This window comes from Gracilinanus agilis, chromosome 3 (genome assembly GCF_016433145.1).
Source record: "Gracilinanus agilis isolate LMUSP501 chromosome 3, AgileGrace, whole genome shotgun sequence".
NCBI lineage: Eukaryota > Metazoa > Chordata > Mammalia > Didelphimorphia > Didelphidae > Gracilinanus > Gracilinanus agilis.
The window spans coordinates 462,432,458-462,456,548 of record NC_058132.1 but is presented as its reverse complement, the minus strand read 5'-3'; the positions used below and the strand labels follow the sequence as shown (position 1 = coordinate 462,456,548).

Sequence of the window (24,091 nt, the reverse complement as noted above, 5' to 3'; positions counted from 1 at the left end):
GGGCTGAAAAGATTCAAGTATAAAGTATATCAATCCATGATTTGAAAGTAAATTTTGTTTAGAAAAAAGTGCAGCCATCTTTGCTGACTTGAAACTTCAGTAATACCAGGGCAGACAGTGACAGAGTAGATTTTCCCAACTGATTCTGAATTTACCAGTATGTACATGCAAATAATCTGCTTACTAGAAAACTTAGACCAATGATACTCATTTGATGTGATAAACCTATTATTGTCCATAATGAAAGACCCCATGCCTTCTAATCATAACATTCCAATCTTGTGATTGATAATGACCCTGAAAATCCATGATGTTGAAATTTTTAGCTGAATACAACTCTTTTTTGCCACCTTCCTGAATCCTGATTGGTTATTCTATTGGAGAAAAACAGTATAAATTGAGCTTGAAGTTTGAAGAGAACCATAGGATCAAAAGATTCTCAGGATTTATAGAGAGCAATTACATACGGATACTGTTGCAGGTAAGTGTATTTATTTTGTACATTTTAACTGTATTTATTTCATAGGATTTGGATATGGAAGGAGTTTGCTTGTGTTACCTTGAACAAGTCACTGTATCTCTGTGGGACTCAGTTTTGTCATTTCCAGAATGAGAGGATCAGACTACAAGACCTCTTACGGTCATTTCTAATTCTAAATCTATGATCCTATGAGACTGAAACCTTGAATCAGCTAAGGTGAAGAAACTTACTCTGCTTTTCAAGTATCTTAGAAGAGAACACATTCCAACATATTTGCTGAAACTTTGACTTGAGATCTCTACAATTTCTTCCATACTATTATCTTTAAAATAGACTTCAATTTTTAGATAATTTATTTTGCTTTTAAAAAAAGCTATGTTTTACTCTGTGCATTCCTTTAACTATTTAATCATGCTTCTTCTGCTTAAAGCCCAAGCACTTCTTTGCTTGAAGATTAACATTTAAATCAAAATGTACCTTTATATTTTTGTTCATTAGAGTCAAACATTTTCAAGAGATACACACAAAGTATGTAAAAATTGTGGTATAAAGGATTGTTATTATTTTTTAAAAATCTCTATCTTCTGTTTTAGAATCCATATTGTATATTGGTTCCAAGGGAGAAGAGTGGTAAGGGATAGGGTTGGAGGTTAAGTGACTTACCCAGGGTCACTCAGCTAGGAAGAAGGAACCCAGGACCTCCAGCCTTTAGGCCAAGCTTCAATCCACTGAGCCATCTAGTTGACCCCTATAAATTATTTTTGAAGTACAAGTAGTTGTTTGCTAATCAACTGCTTGATGGAGTTTATTTGCCTTTTCCTGTTTAGCATATCAAAAAACAGTATAGATCTAGAGTTCACTGTTACACCATCATACTATGAATTCAGCTTTAATTCAATAGGTATTATTTGGCACTTACTATGTTGCAGGTAGGCCACTAAAAGATTCAGTGGATAGACTGTGAGGTCTGAAGTTAGGGAGACCCGAGTTCAAATTTGGCCTAAGAAATTTACTAACTGTGTGAAAAAAAAGAATAATAGCTAACACACCTTAGGTTGTAAATATTCAGTAACAGATTTCTTGTCAACATTGATGATGTTATATCTAGCCATTATACTCTAGATTTTAATGTGACAGGAGAGTGTTGTATTATCCACATGATGGACAGTTTGCAAATTCACACAGGTGTGCCCTTTCACAGATTTTAAAGATTTTATGTTATAAATATTATTCTTAGAGGCAAAGAAACAACCAGAGTATACCATGAATCTAATCCAATATGTGTTGGAACAGGGATTTTATGATCAACCCAAGACTGAATATCATATGAAGTCATATTACAAAGTAGAGGAGTGACCACAGCCTTGGTGGTTGGGAAATATTTCCCTCCATTTAATGAAACTTCAATACCAAATGAAAAACACTCATAAATAAGTAAAGATTAAATCCAGATGTAATTCTATATTTCAGGTAACCTTGAGAAAAATGAGGACTTGGATCCTTCTTGCCTGTCTCTTGGGTGCAGCATTTGCTATTCCTGTGAGTATTACAGTGTCTTTTATCAAGTCAATGCTCAGTTTCAGAATACTTTAAATGAGGATCTGGGCAACATTTACCATCATTTAGCAATAAAAATGCATGAGCTAATAGAGATCAGGGATCACTGGTAGATGGGAGAAATTTTACAGGTACATTTTAGCACTAGAATGGCATGGGAATAATTCCCTAAATAGTAACAAAAGTTACTTCAGAAAAACATCCTTTCATCAAGCAAATTTGATCTTCTCAAGACCCCTTAAATATGCTTTTTCTTCACTGTAAAGTTTGTATTTTTTTAGGTAGGTGAGCTGGAATGGTTGAGATAGAAAATCTCTGCCTTAAAAGACAGGAAAGGATTAATTTTGAGTATAGAATATAGTTGAACTACAATTCTTAGCTGCTGTTTTGTGGATAAAGAAATTTTTTGGTCTGAGAAGCTTTCTATACTTAATTATACCATTAAATCAGAAAGCCTGTTTTGGGGTAAATCTAGTGACAGTAGAATCTATATATATATGATTATATGTGATAGGACATGAAATTTATCATATATAAACATACTGATGATAATCTTAACTTTAGTTATATTCTGAAGTACAAAAAGTTTAAATAATAAACATTCATAATCAATACATTCGAATAAAATTATCTCTAAAATCTCTTCTACCCTCTCAGATTCTAAGATTCCATCCAAATGAGTTCTTTAATATATGATTTAATCATTTGATTGGGAGTAACATTTACACTGAAGTTCAAATTAAAAACATATTCTAGGTCCAATCACCAGGGGATGCTTGGATAGCACTTCTCGGGGTACATACCCATGCCAGTAGGAAGAAGTAAAAGAAATTGGTGAAAACTACAATAGAAGAAAATTTTTGCTTAATAGAACTTCCTATCAAATAAGACATCTGGAGGGGGAATGAACAGCCTTGAGAATTGGGTGGTTTCCCAATTCCCTGTGGTTTTTCATGGAGATCTTAGATAATCACTTGCCAGGGATATTCAAGAAGGTTGACCTGCTTTAGATAAGGGTTGGACTAATTCAGTCCAATCCAATAAACATTTATCAAGCCTATGGCAGGTACTGTGCTAACTGCTGAACTATAGATGATTTCCATGGCTCCTTCTATCTCTGAATTTCTATGAATGTGTGACAGGGGGAAATAATTGCATACTGAGTGAATCTTTTTCATTTTTCCTTTGAAAAGCTGCCACCTCATCCTGGACATCCTGGTTATATCAACTTCAGCTATGAGGTAATTTTCCATTTTGTTAATTTTGCTCATTGTCCTATGCTTTAGCAATAAATTTAAAGGAATAATTGGAAATTTTACTCTTGAAATGTCTCTCCCAGCTGTTTTTTCCTTTACCTTCCCCCTGTCAACATCCTAGTTCCAGTTCCCACACATGGGTAACTTCAATGGCTCTCTTACTAGTCTCTCTGGCTCTAGTCTCTCCCCTGGCCAACCTTTCCTCTTCTTCATTTTGTATAGCGCTTCCATGATAAATTATTCTACTTACACAGCACCCTGGGAGGTAATTGAGAGAGCACTGGACTCAGCATAAGAACATTTGAGTTCTTTAGTTCCAAATCTATTAGCTGTGTGACTCTGGATGAATAAAAAACCTCTTCTTAGTTTTAGTTTCCTCACCAGAGGATATGACTGGGTGATCTCAAAGATTCCTTTGATTTTAAAGGTCTGAATATTTTATTCCATTTCAGAGGAAGGTGTTGCATCGATCAAATATGAGTACATATATTCGAAAGAACACTAGCTAATCCCACCTCTGATGCTACCTGTTTGACATCAGTCAGAGCTTCACTGAGTCTCAGTTTCCTTATGAGTGGAAATGAGGAAGATGAACTTGATAGCTTCTGAGGTCCCTTCCAATTCCTGAGCTATGAACTCATTACTATGATTCTTTAACCCTAAAGTTAACCAAATCTTCTTAAGACTGGAAACAAAAGGCAATAATGCTCAGGCTGTGAAGTCTGATAAATACAGCAATCAACCACCCATGCTTCCTACCTCAGAAAAAAGATAGTGGACTACAGTGTGAATTTCAGGCATGAATATGAAAATTTTGCTTCCTTTGTTTTGATTGTTCTTTCATTTCTTTCCCTTGATATCTTAATATTGAGCAATGGGTTAGCAGTTATTTTGAAATGTTGTTTGCCCTTACCCATTGGCCCTAAAATAAAAAAAAATACTCTTACTTCCAGAAAAATAATTAAGATGTTGTTCAATTTATAGCTACTGGTTGCTGAAGGCATAGATCAGACTGCTAGAAGAGACATTTCCTGCCCCCTCCCCGCAAAGAGAAGATTTTATTAATACTTTAAAAGACCAACATAGAATAATATATAGACACCAGGAAAGGGAATGTTATTTGACCTCTCCTTTTCTTAATTATATCACTCAAAGAAGGAGTTAAAGCAAGAGGATGCGTTGTGTAAAATGAGACTCTTGAAACAAACTTATTTGCAATGAATATTAATAGGATTATTTCTCTGATATTTTAGCTAAAACAAAGATAAATGAAATTGAATACTATTAACTAGTATTTTTTCCTCTTAAGGTGCTTACCCCTTTGAAGTGGTATCAAAGCATGATGCGACAGCAGGTATGTACTTCTAATTTCTTTGCCCCACAAAATTAAAAAAAAATAGTGCATTTAAATTCCCACAGTAAACCAAACAAAATATCTACTTTACATAGGATTCTTACTGGAAAATCTATCTTCAAATAAAACATTTATTGTTACATTGTGACAAATTCTTATGATTAGAGATAATCATTTTATTAAAATATCCCTTTCATAACAAATAAAATATTACCATTTCTCCATTGAGAAGGCTTAGGAGTTAGAAGGAAAGGAGATGAAGCCAATGATAAACTGACTTTCTATTTCTCACTAGTATCCCTCCTATGGTTATGAACCCATGGGTGGATGGCTGCATCACCAAATCATCCCAGTGCTGTCTCAGCAGCATAGCCCAAGTCATTCCTTACCGCCTCAACACCATATCCCCATCATGGCCGCCCAGCAGCCAGTGCCACCCCAGCAACCAGTGATGCCAGTACAAGGACAGCACCCCATGGCACCAACACAACACCATCAACCCAACCTCCCACAGCCAGGCCAACAACCATACCAGCCCCAGCCAGCCCAGCAACCACAGCCTCACCAGCCCATGCAGCCCATGCAGCCCATGCAGCCCATGCAGCCCATGCAGCCCCAGACCCCAATCCACGCAGTGCTACCCTTGCCACCACAGCCACCTCTGCCTCCAATGTTCCCCATGCAGCCAATGTCCCCCATGCTGCCAGATATGGAAGCTTGGCCAGCCACTGACAAGACCAAGAGGGAGGAAGTGGTAAGTAGCCATTTTTATAAACATCACATTAAATTAATCTTAGGTCCTTTAAATAAGATTTAAAAGTTATGTGTCTCCCCGTGAAGCCCTCTTATACTATTATCTTCCTTTCTATTTGGAAATATGTGCTTACAAATCCCATTAATCTTAATCCATTCAATCAGTGAAGAAATATTTACTTATTGACTGATATTTATAAGCCATTATGCTGAGAATTTGGGGGACTGGAGAATAAGAAGATTTTTTTTTTTTTAAAAAAGACTGTCCTTGCCTTCTAGGAATAAATTTCCATTTTTACTAAGAAATGAATTGAATTACAGTAATAAAGAATGCCAGTTTCAGAGTCAGAAGCCCAAAATTTTAGTTATAGTTTTGTCCTTAATTAATTTGATGAAAAATAGCCTTACCACTCTGGGCCTTATTTTCTCATTTATCATAGAAGGAATGGATTAGATAATTTGTCTGATGAACTGTAGAATTTCTTGATTCTATGAATCATCCAAAGTATGGGGCATTTAAAATATTATCTTGTGTTTTAAGACCTCAAGAGGTGACTAAGCTATTTTGAAGATTTTAATTTAGTTCTTCCTAGAGCCAAAAAGCTATGCTAGATAGTCTTTTAAATTATTTTAGTTAAAAAATGCTAGGATTATGCTCTCATTAGGACCTTCCCAGGACACAATTCAAATCAATTTCCTTTAGGAAGGCTTTACAAATTGGATGCCTCTAGTTAATTCACCATATCAGTGCATACAACTTGACTTATAGCATCAATGACTTTTCAAATTCCACTTAATAATTTATTTGTTTACTTGTTTTGAAATTCATCCATTTCCTCTTCTGGTTAGACTAAAAGCAGATTGAGGTCAAGGGGCTTTATCTTCCTTATTTCAGGTCCATTTAGCCTGATTTCTCACTATTTGTTACCAACAAGTGGTGAGAATGAAATTTGAGTTTCAATTAGATTCAATTCAAATAAAATTTTCTACTTACAAACTTGAAGCTATGCTTTTTGCTCTGGAATTTAATAATGATGCCAACAAAACAATTTTAATTATTCTGTTTGCATTTATTTCAGGACTAAATGGAGAGCAAGAAACCAGAAAAGAGGAGAATTTAGACATTTGCAGTTGCTATCCAGAACAACTACAAGAATACAATAATTTGTGCTTACAATAATTCTTCTCCTTAGTAAATTCTGTAACTAAAAATGAATAACATTAGCAGACAATAAAATGCTTTAAACATTATTCATGCTTTTTTGGTCAAAGATGTTGTCAAGGGTGCTTTTGACTTAACTTGAACATGAAACTTGAAGAATTAAGATCATTTGAGGTGACAGCTCTAGAAAGATGTGAAGATCATGCAGTCCAAGTTAACCTTAAAGTAAGCTATCCCAGTGCAAAGATGTTCATAGCTCTATTTTTAGAAAGTAAAAATTATAGCCCCTCAAATCATGAATAGAAATTGTAATCTAGGCTATAGACACTAACATGATGTTACATGATTATATGTAGTTACTAGCCTTCAAGTGAACTTGAAACACAATGGAGGGAAGGCAAAATTCTTTACACAGGCACAAAGATAACCTGTTTGGAAAATATTTATGTTACATAACTAATTAAGCCATGGAAACTTTTTTTTTAATTTACAAAAGTGAAAGGGGTAGATTAGACATTTACTAGAATTCTTGACAAACATCTTAATAACCAAAATCTGATTTGATATCTGTAACACTCCCTTATTCAGAAAACTTCTATGGCTCCCAATTGCTTTTTGCATAAAACCTTTTTGATGTTTCAAACCCTTAATAATCTTGCTCACTTCACCTCTTGCAACCTTTACCTTCTTTCTAGGCATGGCTCCTTAAGAATTCTTTCCTCAAGAGGACTTTCCTAATTTTTCCAGTTGTTAGTCCTTCTTCACCCCCTCCCCCAACTCAAATCAAATTTCATAATATAGATATATACCTAAAAATCTATATGTGTGTAGATACATCCATTAAAAATGTCAGAGATAAATATATATATATATATGTATATATATATACAACATGTGTATGCAGTGTGTGTGTGTGTGTGTGTGTGTGTGTGTGTGTATGCTGGATTTACTTATCTCTGAACTTATTTCTTTCCCAACAGGGTGGTTGTGATCATAGCACAGGCGAAGTGTCACTTTTGCTTCTAAATCCCCCCATTTAAAAAAAATTTTTTAAAACCCTTACCTTCCATCTTGGAGTCAATACTGTGTAATACTGGGCTAGGCAATGGGGATTAAATGACTTGCCCAGGGTCAGACAGCTGAGAAGAGTCTGAGGCCAGATTTGAACCTAGGACCTCCGGTCTCTAGGCCTGACTCTCAATCCACTGAGTCACCCAGCTGCCCCCTATATCCCCCAAATTTATTAAGATTTTAAGTTCCCTGAAGATAGGATCTATGACAATATTTCATTAGCATCTAAAATGGGAACCTGAAAATAATCAACACTTAATAACACATCTGTATCAAATTTAACTGTTTATTGACCGCTTCTTCCGAGTATTTTAAATAGAACTATTTGAGAGAACACCTGGAGGAAGGTGGGAGTGTGCATGTGATAGCTCTCAAACAAAGTAAAGTATATGGGTTTATAACAGTTACTTGTCCTGATACTCACAGAGCTAGCAACCTTCTCTTCCACCTTTCTCCTCTTCCTTCTCCTCCCCTCCCTTCCCTTTCTCTTCCCTTCACTTCACTTCCCTACCCTTCTCTTCCTTTCCCTTTTTTTCTCTTTCCTATCTCTGTGCCTCCCTTTGTCCATTCCTTCCTTCCTTCCTTCCTTCCTTCCTTCCTTCCTTCCTTCCTTCCTTCCTTCCTTCCTTCCTTCCTTCTTGATAAATTGAAGCTACTAGAATTCTGACCTAAGCACTACTGTATAATGACTTTATTTTACTAAAGAACATATTGGGGTACTAAAGCATATACTATCCCAAATTTTACTTACTTAAAATCTAGTCCTAATCAATTGCCCAATGATCTTGCATTTGAAATAAATCCCAGAAGAAATGGGATATACATTGAAGACCCAGAATCACAAAATCTTTAAATTTAGATTTAGATTTAGAGCTGGAATTTATCCTAGAGGCCATCTTAAAACTCAGACTCAGATTGTATGTAATATTTAAAGAGTGCTCTTCAGAAATGCAAACATATAAATTATTTCTGTAGAAATCAGATTTGAAGAACTGAAAATTAAAGCTCTTCATAGAGCTGCACATTTGCTATGTGCTTTGAGATTGCTGCTTCTAATTAGGAATAAATAAAACAAGTAAAAAAAGCCAGATGTATTCTTAAAATATACAATAAATCAAGTCACTTCAATTAAAACCATGCCTTCTGAAAGTCTGTCTTTTCTTATTGACAAAATCAAAGTGTGCCAAACTTATAAACGTTTCACATTTATAACGTCTGCCACTTTTCCTCCCTTCTTGGGCATCTGTTTCTTAGGCTTTCCTTTAGGGCAACTACTGGTTCACAAAATATAACCTCCAAGTAAATTTTAAGTGGAATCCAGTTTCTGAAGTGCTATGCAGACTGGCTTTGCTTTCATAAAATTCACCATTTTTCTTGGAAGAAGAAATTTTAAAATAAAGAACAACAATAACAAAAAATACCATACCAAAGGAAAAGATGAGTACTGGCAGTAGAAAGGGGGTAGTAGTAGAAGTAGAAGAAAAGAAATAGTTAAGAAAATACAGAAAAAACCCAAAATGAAATATAGTATAATTTTGGATGAATAATACTAGCTTCAGATCTTAGTTTAAATACCATCTTGGCTACTACTTTCTTATATGGCCTTAAGACAAAATACTTTTTCTCTTTGGGCCTTGATATTCTCATATGTATGTAGAGGACAATTCTATGATTTCAGGTCCCTTCCATCATTATGGTCCTAAAAAACAGTATCTATTGCTTTTTAAAATACTTTGATGGTCTAACCATTTTCATAACCTCAGGCATATCAACACTGAATGAAAAAATTCCAAGGCCTTTAATTAGGAGATAGGGTCACCTTTGGATAAAAGATATTTCATCAGTTTCCTAATCACTTTTATTTTTAAATATATTTAAATATATATTGTTATATTTTTACATAAATATTTCTATTTCTATTTTCTATTTAAATTTATATTTTAAAAAACTTTATTTTTAACTATCAAAAATCAGAATTTGATCAGTCTTTTTCTATCATGTCTGACTCTTATTGACCCCATTTGGGTTGTGTTTTTTTTTTTTTTGACAGAGATACATGGAGAGGTTTGCTTTACCTTTTCCAGCTCATTTTAAAGATAAGGAAAATGAGGTAAGAAGGATTAAGTGATTTGCCCAGACTCATACAGCTACTAAGTGACTTAGAAAAGATTTAAACTTATGAAAGATGAATCTTCTTGACTCCAGGCCTGGCAGTCTAACCATTGTACTACCTACCTTAATTAATCAGAAGATTAATGGAAGGTACTTTAGAGACTATTTAATTAAAGCATTTAAACCAATGACTTTAAAACTACAGGAGAAATATAATCATGGAGTTATCGTTATTAAAAGAACCTACTATGTGTCAGTCACCATGCTAAGTGTTGGGGAATCCAAAAAGGGGGGAAAGATAGGCCTTGTCCTCAAGGAGCTTACAATCTAAGCAAGAGAGGCAAAAATTATTTTTGGCTGAGGGGAGGATTTCAAAATGCAGGAATCAGGATGGAGGGGAATTCCAGAATTCCAATGAAGGAAGAGAGATTGAAAAGATTGGAAAACATTCTGGGACTGATAATTGTCTTGTCTGGCCAGATTATGGATTCTCTGCAAGTATTACATTGATTTTATCTTCCCTCAAAGATCTCATGCAAGCAATTCAGACCCATCTTCTTGCTAATTAGCCTTTAAAAATAGATATGGGGGAGGGGGGGAGCAGTTAGGTGGCTCAGTGAATTGAGATCCAGGTCAAGAAATGGAAGGTCCTAGGTTCAAATCTGGTTTCGAATATTTCCCAGCTGTGTGACTCCAGGCAAATCAGTTAATCCCTAGTGCCTAGCTCTTAAAATGGCTCTTCTGTCTTAGAACCAATATATAATATTGTTTAAAGACAGAAGGTAAGGGTTTTAAAAAAATAGATATGGGCACAGTTCAGACTCTGAGCCAAGCTTTGATGGTGGTTTTCTATTGTTGCTGATGTATGAAAAGGACAAGTAAGTAAGCTAAAGAATGGCAGTCTTGGTTTATCTTGGTTTTCTAAATTCCTACCTCCCCCCTTCTGAAAGTACATGGCTAATTCTGAGGCAGAGGGTCTTTTTGGTGAGATCGTGAGACTTCCTGCCTTGAGCAATGGAAGGGTCCAATGCTTCAATGGGTGAAAGGTTTCTTCCTATCAGTCCTGGAAAACTTGTTTCTTCATATTTAAGTGTTGATTGGCACTTGGGAATCATCTGAAAAATGTTTACATACTTCACTCCCCCTCCCACTTCCTTTTTCATGACTTAAAATATCTAAGAAACTCTGAACACTATAGAAACCTGTGATAAATGCAGACAGCTTCCTACTTGTGAATGGGTTGTATTCCAAAAATTCCCAAGTATGTTAATTGTTCTGGAACTAAGGATGTATATTGGAATAGTAATGATGTTAGAAACAATGACTACAACAGCTGCCATTTAAATGGAACTTTATATGGTTTAATAATAACCTCTCAACTCAACATCTCAGCCTGAGTTTTCTCACCTACTAAAAATAGTGTTTACCTCACAGATTGGTTGTGAGCATCAATGAGATAATATATGTAAATGCTTTTTTTTTACTTTGTAAATGTTCAAGAAACCTGTTTTTATTATTTTCACAGTATTATTATTATTATTATTATTATTATTATTATTATTATTAACCTTCATATCAATCATGGTGGGGCAAGTAGTAGAATTTTTTTATCCCCATTTCTTGGGAGAGGAAAACTTGGGTAAAGAGAATTATAGAGGTAGTAAATGAGAGAACCAGGATATAAATGGGAAAAAGACTAGACCATGAACAGCTATTTTATGCCTCTAATGTTGCCGAATTTAGGGAAGATTCTAATAATATTATAGAACCTAATTGCATGTAACCATATTTTGGTGGTGAAATGCATTTGCAGAGTTCCTAGGACACCAAGAATAATTCTAAGTGTGAGCTTTTTCCTATTCTCCCCATTAGTTAGAAGGGCAACTGGGGTATGTCTGGGGCTTCTAAGGGAAGGAAGATGAGAGGAATGGGGATACTTAGATATTGGATAAAATTGGGGATGAGAAACAGGCACAGCTTTGTGATTGAGAGTTGTGTGTATCTGAAGTAAAGGGAATTTGAGGAATTTGAAAAAGAGAATAAAGAACTCTAAGGACACAACCTCTAACCACTGTATTATTGTTATTAACCTTTATATCAACCATGGTGGGGCAATTAGTTTAATTTTTTATCCCCATTTCTAATACTTTTTTTTCTTCCAGGAATGGCCTTTCTGATTCTCTTTCTCAGGTCCTAAAAAGTTTCCTTCTATGCCTCCCACCATTTTTTATTTTTCATTTATATGGAAAATTCTTTTGGGTCTCTGGGTATACTAACATAACATCTTATCTCCTATGTGTTAGTAACAATACCCTGTATTTATATAGCACATTAGATTTGCAAAGTGCTTTACAATATTATCTCAGAATGACCCTGGGAAATAGATGAAAACCCAATTTTCAGAGGAGGAAACTGAAGCACAGGGAAATTAAATGACTTGCCCAAGGTCACATAACTAGTAAGAATCTGAAGTCTGATTTGAACTCTAGTTATACTAATAAGCAGTTTTTATTCATCTTGTAACCTTTGTTATGATTCTTAAGCTTTTGTCTACAAGACAAATTACATTCTAATGAAAATTCCAATTTTATTTGATTTATCTAGGACTTTGTTGAATTCAATATTAAAATAAGTTATTTGGCAATTATATGGTATTATATATAAATTATATGGCAGGTTTTAAGGGTGGGTATTTTTCTTCAAAGCATTCATTCATTTATTTATTTATTAGACCCTTATCTTCCATCTTGGAAACAATATTGTGTTTGAGTTCCATGGCAAAAGAGTAATAAGGGTAGGCAAAAGGTGTTAAGTGACTTTTCCAGGGTCACATAACTAGGAAATATCTGAGGCTAGCTTTGAACCCAAGACCTCCTGTATCTATGCCTGGTACTCTCTCCACTGAGTCACCTATCTGCACCATCTTCAAATGATTTATTATAGTGTTAAGTGGTCACTAGAATGTACAGTTTCTATAGCTTCTGAAAAATAGTTATTCAAAACAAAGTTTACACTTTGAATTCAGAAAAAAATTCTTTTCAATGATTCATCAGATTTCCAGAACAAAACTTCCTATGGGCTGTCATTGGATGAAGAAATCAATCTACTGTACTTCAGTTATAACACGTTATAATTCCACATAATTAAATAATCCAAAAGGTGAACAAAACAATAAAACACATTTTTGGCTCAAAACCATACTAAAGTTTGTAAACACTGGGTTCGCCAACCTTGACAAACAATGTGTTTATTTGCTGTCTTCAAAAGAACTTGGATCATTAAATCAATCTAAAAATGATGCTGCTACAAAACCAACCCAAAATATAGGTTGCCTGGATTTCTTTATATTTCTATCTGGCAATTCGAAGAATATACAACATAACAACTTTTCCATTTTGCCAGAAGAACTGATTTAGTGTGTCTTTTCCTCCCTGATGAATTTTCTGTGCTTCACATCTGGCTATGGAATGCAAGCACTATGGGGTTCATTACTTGTTTACAGAAATGAAATCATACAATCCCACCAGACAGACAGTGATGAACTTTCCTTAGAATTTCATGTTCAGCTTCAAAGAGGACACCCACTCCTTTTCCATGTTATTTTCCCCCTCATTTTCCTAAATACCAAAAATATCTAGGTTTTCAGTGGGATATCTTAATGGCTGAAACCTATGGATAAATATTGAATTAAGACCATATTATGAAATTTTCATTTCTTGGAGACTACAAAGTTTAACTATTCAGTAGTTTATTATCTTGATACCTGTCATTTTATGGATACCCTACTTAATAAAATTGTGTATAAGTGACAAGGTAGATAGTCCTCACCTCATCCTAGCTGAGACTATTCATATAACCACTGATTTCATTAACTACCAAGTTGACCCTAGGCCAATAATGTCATCTTGTGGGCAGCTCAATTTCTTCCTCACCTCGAGCCTCCTCAATTTTTCTTCCACCAACCTCACATTCTTCCTTTGTCTTTCATTGGTCACAAGACAAATATTTTCCCATCTTGCAATTTCTATTTTACTCTTCTACTACATTATCCCATTCCTTGCCCAGTTATCATAGGAAAATTTTTCTGTTCTTTCCATTTATGAGCCCTCCCCACCTCCTTCCAAATGACATGAAAAATAAGTGATAAGCAGGTGTAGTGCTGATGATACATTTAAAATAAGAAAAGGAGAGTCACAGATTTAGAGACAAGGTCTGAAGGCTGATATAATTGGTATCAGGAGACACCTAGAACTTCTGACATTTACTAGCCAGTACTAATTACTCCTTACATTTAAAATAATGGATAATAATACCTATCTTGAAAGGCAGCATGATATAGTAGATTGGGAGATGTGTCTTGGAGTCAGGAAGCTCATCTCTGATATGCTGACAGTGTGACCTTGGGCAAGTCAATTAATCTCAGCACCCTAGGCAACTTTCTAAAATTATTGTAAACTGTCTAATACTCTTAATAAGAGAATGCAAAATTGAATTGAAATGAGGACTTTCCTTACCAAGAGCTCCTCACACTATTAAAACATTGGTCTGGAATAACAACAAAAAGAATTTACCTCAAGATTGCCATGGTGATCAAATGAGAAAGCATATGCACAGTACTCTGCAAAACTTTAAGGGTTACAAACTTTGATGAAAATCAGAATAAATAAAAACAATATCTAATCTTTGAAAGTTCTTGGTTTCCCAAATTCTTCATAAGCTTAACTATCTATTTATATTTTTCCACAAACACCAGGATCCTCACTCAGCTTTGCTATTTTCATTTTTTGCATCAATGCCTTTCCCTCTATGATTTCATTTTACATAGGTTTCTACTTTGTTTCTATGCAAAAGCACTCTATGAAAAAGTGAATTTAGACTTCTTAATGAAAAACTTACAAATGAACTTATGGCAAGCAAGTCAGGAATTTGTTTGGAAGCAAAGGAAATTTCTCTCGCAATATATAATATGATAATTTATATATAATGTGTAAAATATGGTACATAACAAATATGAATTTATTCAAATATAGTAAACACATGATAAATAAAATAAATATATTTGTAATGCATTATTATATATTACTTTGGGAACAGAATAGCTACCTATAGATTGATGACAGCCTGAAAAAAATACAGAATGTTCCTGTTTATAGGACATTTTATATGGTATCTGAATATAATGAAGCATTACTGTGCCATAGGAAACAATGAATATGAAGAATTTTAAAAATCATAGGAAGACATAAGTTAAAACAGAGTAAAATAAGTGGAATCAGGAAAACAATTGATATACTATCTAAAATAAGGTAAATGGAAAGAATAGGGCAGCTGGGTAGCATATGAGTTCAAATCTTGCCTTGGACACTTACTAGCTGTGTGATCTTGAGCAAGGCACTTAACTGTTTGCCTCAGTTTCCTCCTCTGTAAAATAAACTGGAGAAGGAAATGGCAAACTACTACAGTATCTTTTGCCAAGTAGGGTCATACAAAGTTGATAGGAACACTCTGTGCCTTGAAAGAAAAAAGATTCCCAGATAGTCCCTTCCAAAATGGTTCTACCTCCCCTAAATCAGGACATCAATATAGACATATATATATATACGCATATGTATGTATATATACATATATATGAAAGGGAACTAGAGACATATATGTTACAGGGACAGAGAATCAGAATCATAACACTCATGAATTAAAAACTGATTGAGTTTTTACTAAGAATAGTGATTTGTTAATTTGGGCCTGATTTTAAAAATATTTGAATATCAGTTTTGCACTAGACAAGTAAGGAAATTCAACCAACTCTTTCCTTTTCAGATCAGTGCCTGGCACATTGTAGGTACTTAATAACTGCTTATCAATTATTGTGTGTATCACCACATCCAGAAAAAGAACTGTGGAAACAGAAGTACAGAAGGAAAACATATAATCAATCACGTAGTTTGATGGAAATATGATCAGGGTTTTGATGTTAAAGGATCGCTCTACTGCAAATGTGAATAACATGGAAATGGGTTTTGAACAATGATACATGTATAACCCAGTGGAATTGCTTGTTAGCTTCGGGGGGGGGGGGGGAAGGAAAGAGGGAGGGGAGAATCATGAATCATGTAACCATGGAAAAATATTCTAAATTTGAAAAAATTTGAAAAAAAATTGTATGCATCAATAAAGGACAGAGGTAATTGAATTTGAGCACCCATTGTTTAATGTAGCCCTGATACACAAATATATTTTCTTTCATCCTTAGTCCTATACCAAGTTTCAAAGATTAAATTTACTGAAATTATTTTAATGAAGGCAGATAATCCATCAAAATAATCACATTTTGATAAAGGAAAAATAAAGAGAAACATAATTATTGAACTTTCCGACCTTTTAATTCCAATTAAGAGAATATGAGTTTGGGCTCTTAAGAGCACAGAGTGTTCCTATCAACTTTGTATGACCCTACTTGGCAAAAGATACTGTAGTAGTTTGCCATTTCCTTCTCCAATTTATTTTACAGAGGAGGAAACTGAGGCAAACAATTAAGAGAATATGAGTTTGAATTGATTTCAAAATACAATAAAGTTTCTTCCTAAAGTTTCACAGTCTGTGAAGAAGAACCAGGAAACAGATCTTCTAAAGCATGGATATGAGATTGGCTTAGAATCAGGAAATTTCTCTTGATGATGGAAAAAAAATTATCTGGTTTAAAACAGCAGAACTCTTTCAATGTGAAAACTATTTTCAGCATTTCATCTAGTTACAACTCCTAGAAGCAAAGTCAATCCTCAGGAAGCTTTTGCATGTCTTACTCAACTGATATCAAATCCAGGCATGGCAAATAAAGTATTTAACTATCTTACTTCAAAGAAATATTTTTATAGGTTAAATTATAATGAAAAACCCAGGGGCATATGGAAGGAAAGCAAATTGTTTTGGCCTGTTTCATGTTATTTTAGCCAGCCTGCCACAGAGATTCATGTGAGTTTGCATGCATTGCAACCAACAAGACTAAAAATATCCCTCAAAGTGCCTTTGTGGAAACTTAACACAGGTTTTGTTTTGAGGAAATTGGTCTCTCCAGTGTCCTGGGTAGTTCCCATGTCACTCTTGGCTGCTTTAAGTTCACTTGTGCTGTTTGTACATATCTCATCTCTGTTTGGCTGATTCTTCCTTCGTTAACTTTGGAAACAATCTTGTGCTCATTTCTATGTTTTAAGTACTGTTTGTTGTTCAGTCATTTCAGTTATGTCTGACTCTTTGTGACTCCTTGTGACTCTTTGGCGCGGATACAGGAATAATTTGCCATCTTCTCTGGTTCATTTCATAGAAGAGGAAACTGAGGCAAACAGGGTAAAGTGACTTGCTTAGGGTCTAACTAGTAAGTGTCTGAGGCCACATTTGAACTCAGTATTCTGGAATCCAGACCCAGAACTCTGTCCACTATACCACCTAACTGGGCTGCTTTCTAATTCAATTTTGCAAACATTTATTAAGCATCTACCACGTGCAAGGAAGACATCTTATTAGGTCCAGTGAAATATAATGACAAAAATGGAACATTTCCTGTCTTTGGGAAATTTGTATTCTACTTGAACTATTTAACACATGTAAAAATAATTAATTTAATTAATGATTAATTCTATTAATTTATTTTTCATTTACTTTTAAGACTTGAATTTATTTTAATTTAAAATTTAAATTTTATTTAACTCTTTAATATTATTTAAATATTAAATCTTTTAGCATTTATGTATAAAATTTTCACTTAATAACTAGTTTTAATTTTAAACTGAATGAATTAAAATTTTGAATAACTTTAAAAGGCATTAATAGCTTGAGGGGATAAAGAGCAGGGAATGTAGGACAACCTCTGGTTTAGGAGTATTTCACATGTATTATGTACATTTATTCCTTTAAGGGAGTAAAAGCTATTTGGCTTCTTTGTTTCCTCAAGTATTAAAACATTTCAGGCTCTGAGATAAGCAATTCCCCCTTCTTCCTCAGAGTACCTTTCTGGCCCAAGTGATTAGTTGCCCTGGTGAATGAAGAGGAAGAAAGAAGTAGACATTTTATTTTAATCTCTAGCTTGTTGACTTTAGGCATTAAATACTATTTATTTTTTGCTAACAGTAAAACAGTTTTTATTGCATTTTGTGATCCACATAAAATGTCCCTTTGCATTCTAACTCCCAGGATGAATATCGGGACTGAAATGAGTTGATCTTGGGCCAAGATTGGTTCCTATAAGGGATGGCACCTGGGCTGAATCATGAATAACAATTAGAGATGAATCAGAAACTGGGCACAGATTGTGGGTAGGCAAAAATAGCAGAAGATGGATAGCCAGTTTGGAGGACAGCTAGTTGTTTAATTTGACTGGCATGCAGAGAAGGTAAAGAAAGTGATAAGAAACAAGTTTGGAAAAGTAGCTTGGAGTCATAGCTTAGGAAAATTTAAATGTCAGGCTGAAGTTGGTATTTTAATTTTAGAGGCAAAAGAATATCCCTGATGAAGGTGGTATGTTACAACAGAAACCACACTGGATATAGTGTCAAAAGACTTGGGTTTAATATTATCTGTGTTGTCATTTCAGTTGTGTCTGACTCTTGGTGATCCCATTTGGAGCTTTTTTAGCAAAGATACTGGAGTGGTTTGCCATTTCATTCTCCTATTCATTTTACAAATGAAGATACTGAGGTAGTAAACCAGGTTAAGCGACTTGCCCAGAATCATAGTTAAGTGTCTGAGTCAGATTTGAACTCAGGAAGTGGAGTCTTTCTGATTCTAGGCACAGCACTCTATCAGTTGGGCCATATAGTTGCCCTATTCTCTCTATAATCTTAAGCAATTCATAACTTCTCTGTGCCTGAATTTGCTTTTCTGTAAAATAATGATAATAGGTTTTCCTAGATGATCTCTAAGGTTCCATCCATTAAAAGTACCTAAGACATTTGAGCAAGGAAATGAAATCACTAGAGCTGTGGCTTGAAAAGATTATTTTGGACAATTATAAAGTTGTCTGGGAGATGGAAGAGAATAGAAACAAAAAAAGGCTATTAGGAGACTAGCCGACAGGTGACATGAGTTTGAAATGAGTGGTATTGGTAGAAAAATATCCCTTGTAGTTCTAAATCCTAAGATTCTGCCCATTTCCATAAGGCTGCACACCTCCAGACTTTTTTGTCATGTGCCAATAACACCATCATCCTGGATTCCTGTAGCCCTGGGATTCACATCTGGAGAAAACCTTCTGTTTCAGAGAACCTTTTTTTCTGATAGAATGACTTTTTCTAGAACCTCCATCTAAGGAAAGTGCTCAGGTCATCCATCTCTTCATTTCTCACCAGGCTACACTCCTCCAAACTTCTCTATCATGCCCTCAGTTTCCTTCATCATATGTATTTTCTTCTCTATTAGAATGTAAGTTCCTTGAGGACAGGTCCCCCCCCCCTTTTTTTGCTTATATATATATATATATTTTTGTTTTGTTTTGTTTTTTTAAACCCTTGTACTTCGGTGTATTGTCTCATAGGTGGAAGATTGGTAAGGGTGGGCAATGGGGGTCAAGTGACTTGCCCAGGGTCACACAGCTGGGAAGTGGCTGAGGCCAGGTTTGAACCTAGGACCTCCTGTCTCTAGGCCCGACTCTCACTCCACTGAGCTACCCAGCTGCCCCGCTTATATTTTTATATATAAGCACAGTGGTTAGCACAGGGCCTAGAACAAAGTAAGTGTTAATGTGCTAAGTAAACGTAATTCTTAAGCTTATTTATTAAAGTAGGTCCCATAAGGTCATTGCAACATTTTCTTTGTATTTTTTTATGAGTAACCTTGTATGTCTGAAGCAAAATTACATTGCTTTAAAAATGTTATGAAATTCTGAGTATTCTCTAAATTAGATTGGCTTTGCTCCTCCATAGTTTAAAATTAATACAAACTTTTTTGGATGTTAATCGCCTCTATGTTGATTTTGCATATAATCAATCTCCTGGAACCCAAAGTCACAAAAAGCCCTCATAAATAGTTGTTGGTTGACTCATAACAGTACCCCAACATAGATGAGTTACTTTACAACTATGTGTATAAGTCCAAGGGCAAGAAGACCTTGTAAAATATATTGTTTGATTACTCATGATATTTTAAGACAGAAATGTAGCAATTGAATGACTGTGATTGGAATGGGCCAAGTAAGATTCTAAGAATCACTAGCTGTAAAGAGGTCAGACACATGGACATGGCAGAAACACAAGAACATTTTCACTCTCTTTTCTCTTCTCTCTAAACCCTTCCGAGCCTTGTTGGGCCTTAAATTTCCATTGCAATTATAGAGCATAGCCTCTGTTCACCTCAGCCCTACCCTGACATCAGAATGGCCAGAACTCTTCATCATTGGCCCCACTATCTTTACCTCCTGTGGTTCTCCTCTAGATCCTCTGATCCCCGGTTGTTGTTCCTCCTAAAATGTCTTATTTCTCTAGACTATCTACCTTAAAGATTTCATCAGCTGCTATGGATTCAATTATTATCTCTATGCGGATGACTGCCAATATAGGCCATTCCTAATTGGTGTCTTGAATTCTGGTTCTATATTACCAGCTGTCTGATGAATATCTCTCATGGGTCCATAGACATCTCAAATATATGTTAAAAATAGAATTTATTTTGTTTCCCCCCAAACTACCTAATCTCCTAATATTCCCATTTCTACTGATGGTATCACTATCCTCCCAGTCACCCAGATTTACAACCTTGGAATCACCCTTGACCCTTCCCTTTACCTCTACCCTTATATCTAGATTATGAAGTCATTTCAATTCTACAACCCAAATGAGATAATATATGTAAACATCTCTGCAAACTTTAAAGTGTTACATAAATGCTAGTGATAATTATTGTTGTTCTTATAATTATTACTTCAACAACACTAATATTGGTCTTTTTTCTATTCAAATGTCTCAATCCTAGTTCAGATCTTCATCATTTCTTGCCTGTACTATTGCCAATAGTCTCCTAAATGGTCCATTCTTTCCTCTGTCTAATCCATCTTCCACATAACTGACAAATTGATATTCTTAAGAATATCACAGACCTGGTGAATCTCCTACACAAAAAGCTTCCAAAGATCCCTATTGTTCATAGAAGAAGCTGTTTACCCTATCTACTTTTCTAATTGCATTTTAAAATTTTATTCATCGTTACATTAAAATACTCAGGTAAATCCCTCTCTCTCACATCCCATTAGAGAATGAATCACTTGACATATATAACTATGTCTTGCTTGTTTCTATTTATCAGTTCTTTCTCTGGAGGTCTTACAGTAGACATACACAAATCATTCTTCAAATATTTCTGTTGCCTTATAATGTTCACTTGGTTCTGCTCATTTTACTCTTAATAATTTCATGTAGGTCTTTCCATGGTTTTTTTAAAATGAACCATTTGACCCAAAATTCCTTTCTATATTATCCACAACTCCTTTTGCCTTTTGTATATGTGCATCGCTATGTTATTTGTATATAGTTTTGGTTCACTCTGCCCCACCTCTTCTCTTCAATGTGAATGGCTTAGGTAAGTACTACCTGTTTTCTCGAGTTCTCTAGTTAAACATTAATAAATCTTTATAAATATAAAAAATTAACCATTTGCCATTTCTTACAGTGCAGTAGTATTTCATCACAATTATATTAAACATCACTTGTTTAACTATTCCTCAATTGATGGTTGTCCCTTCAAATTCCAGTTCTTTACCATCTCAAAGAGAGCTGCTATAAATATTTTAGAACATATGTGTCTTTTTCTTTTCTCCTGATCACCTTATTTGTATTTCATAATATGTAATCCACTTTCTGTTAATGTCAAACTGGCCCAATAGCCATTCCTTGAACATGCCGTTTAATTTCCTACCTCTGAGGTCTTCCAGAGGTGTTTCCTCATATGTGGGTTTACTCCCTCTTCACTTCTGCCTTGTGGAAGAGAATTGCTAGTTTCCTTCAAAACACATCTCAGGTGTCATCTTCTACATAATGCTTTTTAGACTCACTCCTCCATTTATGCCCTCTATTAGCTATGTCTTCCTCTTGATGTTGTTTTTTTTTTAAAAGAAAAACAGTATAACTTTTTGTAATTACTCATTTGGCTCTATATTTCATCTTCTCCTCATTCCCCCGACTAGCACGAGGACTTTATCTTCTTTGTCTTTGTTTCTTCACTGACTAGCATATTGCCATGTACATCAAAAGCATTAATGTTTGGAATTCATATATATGTATGTATATATGCATACATAATTGAATACATTTTAAAATTACTTAGATTTAACAAACAATAGCCATTGAATAATCCCACATTTTAGAAGTGATAGCTATCTTTGAATTACTTTTAATTCTCTTTGGCCTTTTTTTCCTTTAAAATAAATCATATAAATGTTGGAGGGAATGTGGCAAAATTTGGACACTAATCCTGATGTCCATAATAATGCTGGTAGAGTTGTGAACTGATCCCACCATTCTGGAGGGAAATTTGGAATTATGCCCAAAAGGCTATTAAAGAATGCTTACCTTTTGATACCATAATATCACTGCTACATCTCTATCCCACAGAGATTTAAAAAAAAAAGAAACGATCTGTTTGTACAAAAAATTATTTACAGCTGCTTTTATTGTGGTGGCAAAGAATTGGAAACTAAAGGCATGTCTCTCAGTTGGGGAATGGCTGAACAAATTGTGGTATATCATGGTGATGGAATACTATTATACTATTAAGGAATGATGAATAGGATGATTTCATAAAGAGTTGCAAAGATCTATGTGACCTGATGCAGAGTGAAATAATAAGCAGAACCAGCAGAACACTGTACACAGTCACTGTAATATTGTGGAATGATCAAATGTGATAGACTTTGCTACTAACAGCAATACAAAAATCCACAACAATTCTAAAGGACTTAAGGGGAAAAAAGCTATCCACCTCCAGAGAAAGAACTTTTGGAATAAGAATGCAGATTTATCACTTGTTTATTTGAGTATATGTTTTAGAGTTTTGGTTTTATAAGATTATTCACTAACAAAAATAAAAATACATTAAAATAAATCTCATATAAATCTCAGGAATATATAAGTAAAATCAGAGTAGTAAGTCAAATGACCTAAATCCAAATGACAAAATGCTCAAATTGTTCTGAGACATGACTCCTATAAACTAGTCATATCTCACAAATTGAAAGTGTTAATAGTGGGTAGGGATGAAAAAAAAGGCACTTGCTAATAATTCTGTTCTTTTGGGATACAGGTGATTGGTATCATTTTGTTATAAGAAGCATGTATCAATCACTGAATATATTGACCACACTTGTATCTGAGCATTCCATTTACACTTCAAAGTACTCCATTTCTGCTTCCAGGATTGCTCAAACATTAAGACAGAGTGGCCAGGAACAAATTTATTAATGAATTTTTCATTTTTCTTGACCTTTCCTTAGGCTTGAACTTCCCCCATCCATGATATTCATGGCCCTTAAATACCAGTTTCTGAAGTCATTTAGAAGTAGGTATTATGTTTTTGAATAATGAAAACTAACTATTCTTCTAAATGGTGTCAATAAATTATTGAGAAACTTTTGGTGAGTGTTTGGTGCCCATATGCAGTTTTCACCTCTTCTGTAATTTCATTATGGAAAAATGTCAAAAAACGAAAGATGGAGCATTGCCTATAAGCTGTCTAGCTCCCAAAGAAATGAAAGAATTAAATATTACACTAGAAGGAAATGATGCAAGAGTCCCTCACTTTGCACAGTAGCCATACCCATAAAGGACCTGTACTAACTGAATCGTACTTTAAATGGAATTTTGGAGTTTATTAGTTTAAACAATACTTTTGGAGAACATTATGTGAATTGCTTCCTAATATTAATTTAAAATATCTATGTGTATAATTTATGCCTCTATGTATTTATCTATTCTGTAGCCAGGAAGACATGGGTTCAGAATCTCCTTCTGATACCTATTAATTATGAAACCCTGGGCATGTAATTTAGCCTCTCAATGCTCAAATGTGCACCTGCATTGTCAAAAGGAGTTTTCTTTTATTGGAGCAAATATATTCCAAACCCAGTCCCTATCTGTGTGTGTGTGGGGGGGGGGGAGCATAAAGATTTGGTTAAAGTAGCACATACCTGTAGACTGTCTTATATAGCAATCAAGATTATAAAAAGAATAGATTCAAATCTGGCCTCAGACACTTCCCAGCTGTGTGACCCTGGGCAAGTCACTTGACCCCCATTGCCTGCCCTTACCAATCTTCCATCAAGGAACTAATACACAGAAGTTAAGGGTTTAAAAAAAAAACAAAAAAAAACA

The 24,091-nt window shown here is 34.7% G+C and overlaps 2 protein-coding genes across 3 annotated transcripts in view; one reads left to right on the top strand and one right to left on the bottom strand.

Annotated features, from left to right (window-relative positions):
• The window catches only part of ARHGAP6 (Rho GTPase activating protein 6), a 675,366-nt gene that overhangs the window by 179,132 nt on the left and 472,143 nt on the right, over positions 1 to 24,091 (bottom strand). The gene's annotated exons all lie outside the window — the stretch shown is intronic.
• AMELX (amelogenin X-linked) lies at positions 1,967 to 20,341 on the top strand. Its single transcript, XM_044666433.1, has 5 exons — positions 1,967 to 2,020; positions 3,232 to 3,279; positions 4,604 to 4,648; positions 4,944 to 5,402; positions 20,216 to 20,341. Exons 1-5 carry the CDS (start codon positions 1,967 to 1,969, stop codon positions 20,339 to 20,341), a joined length of 732 nt encoding a protein of 243 aa, XP_044522368.1.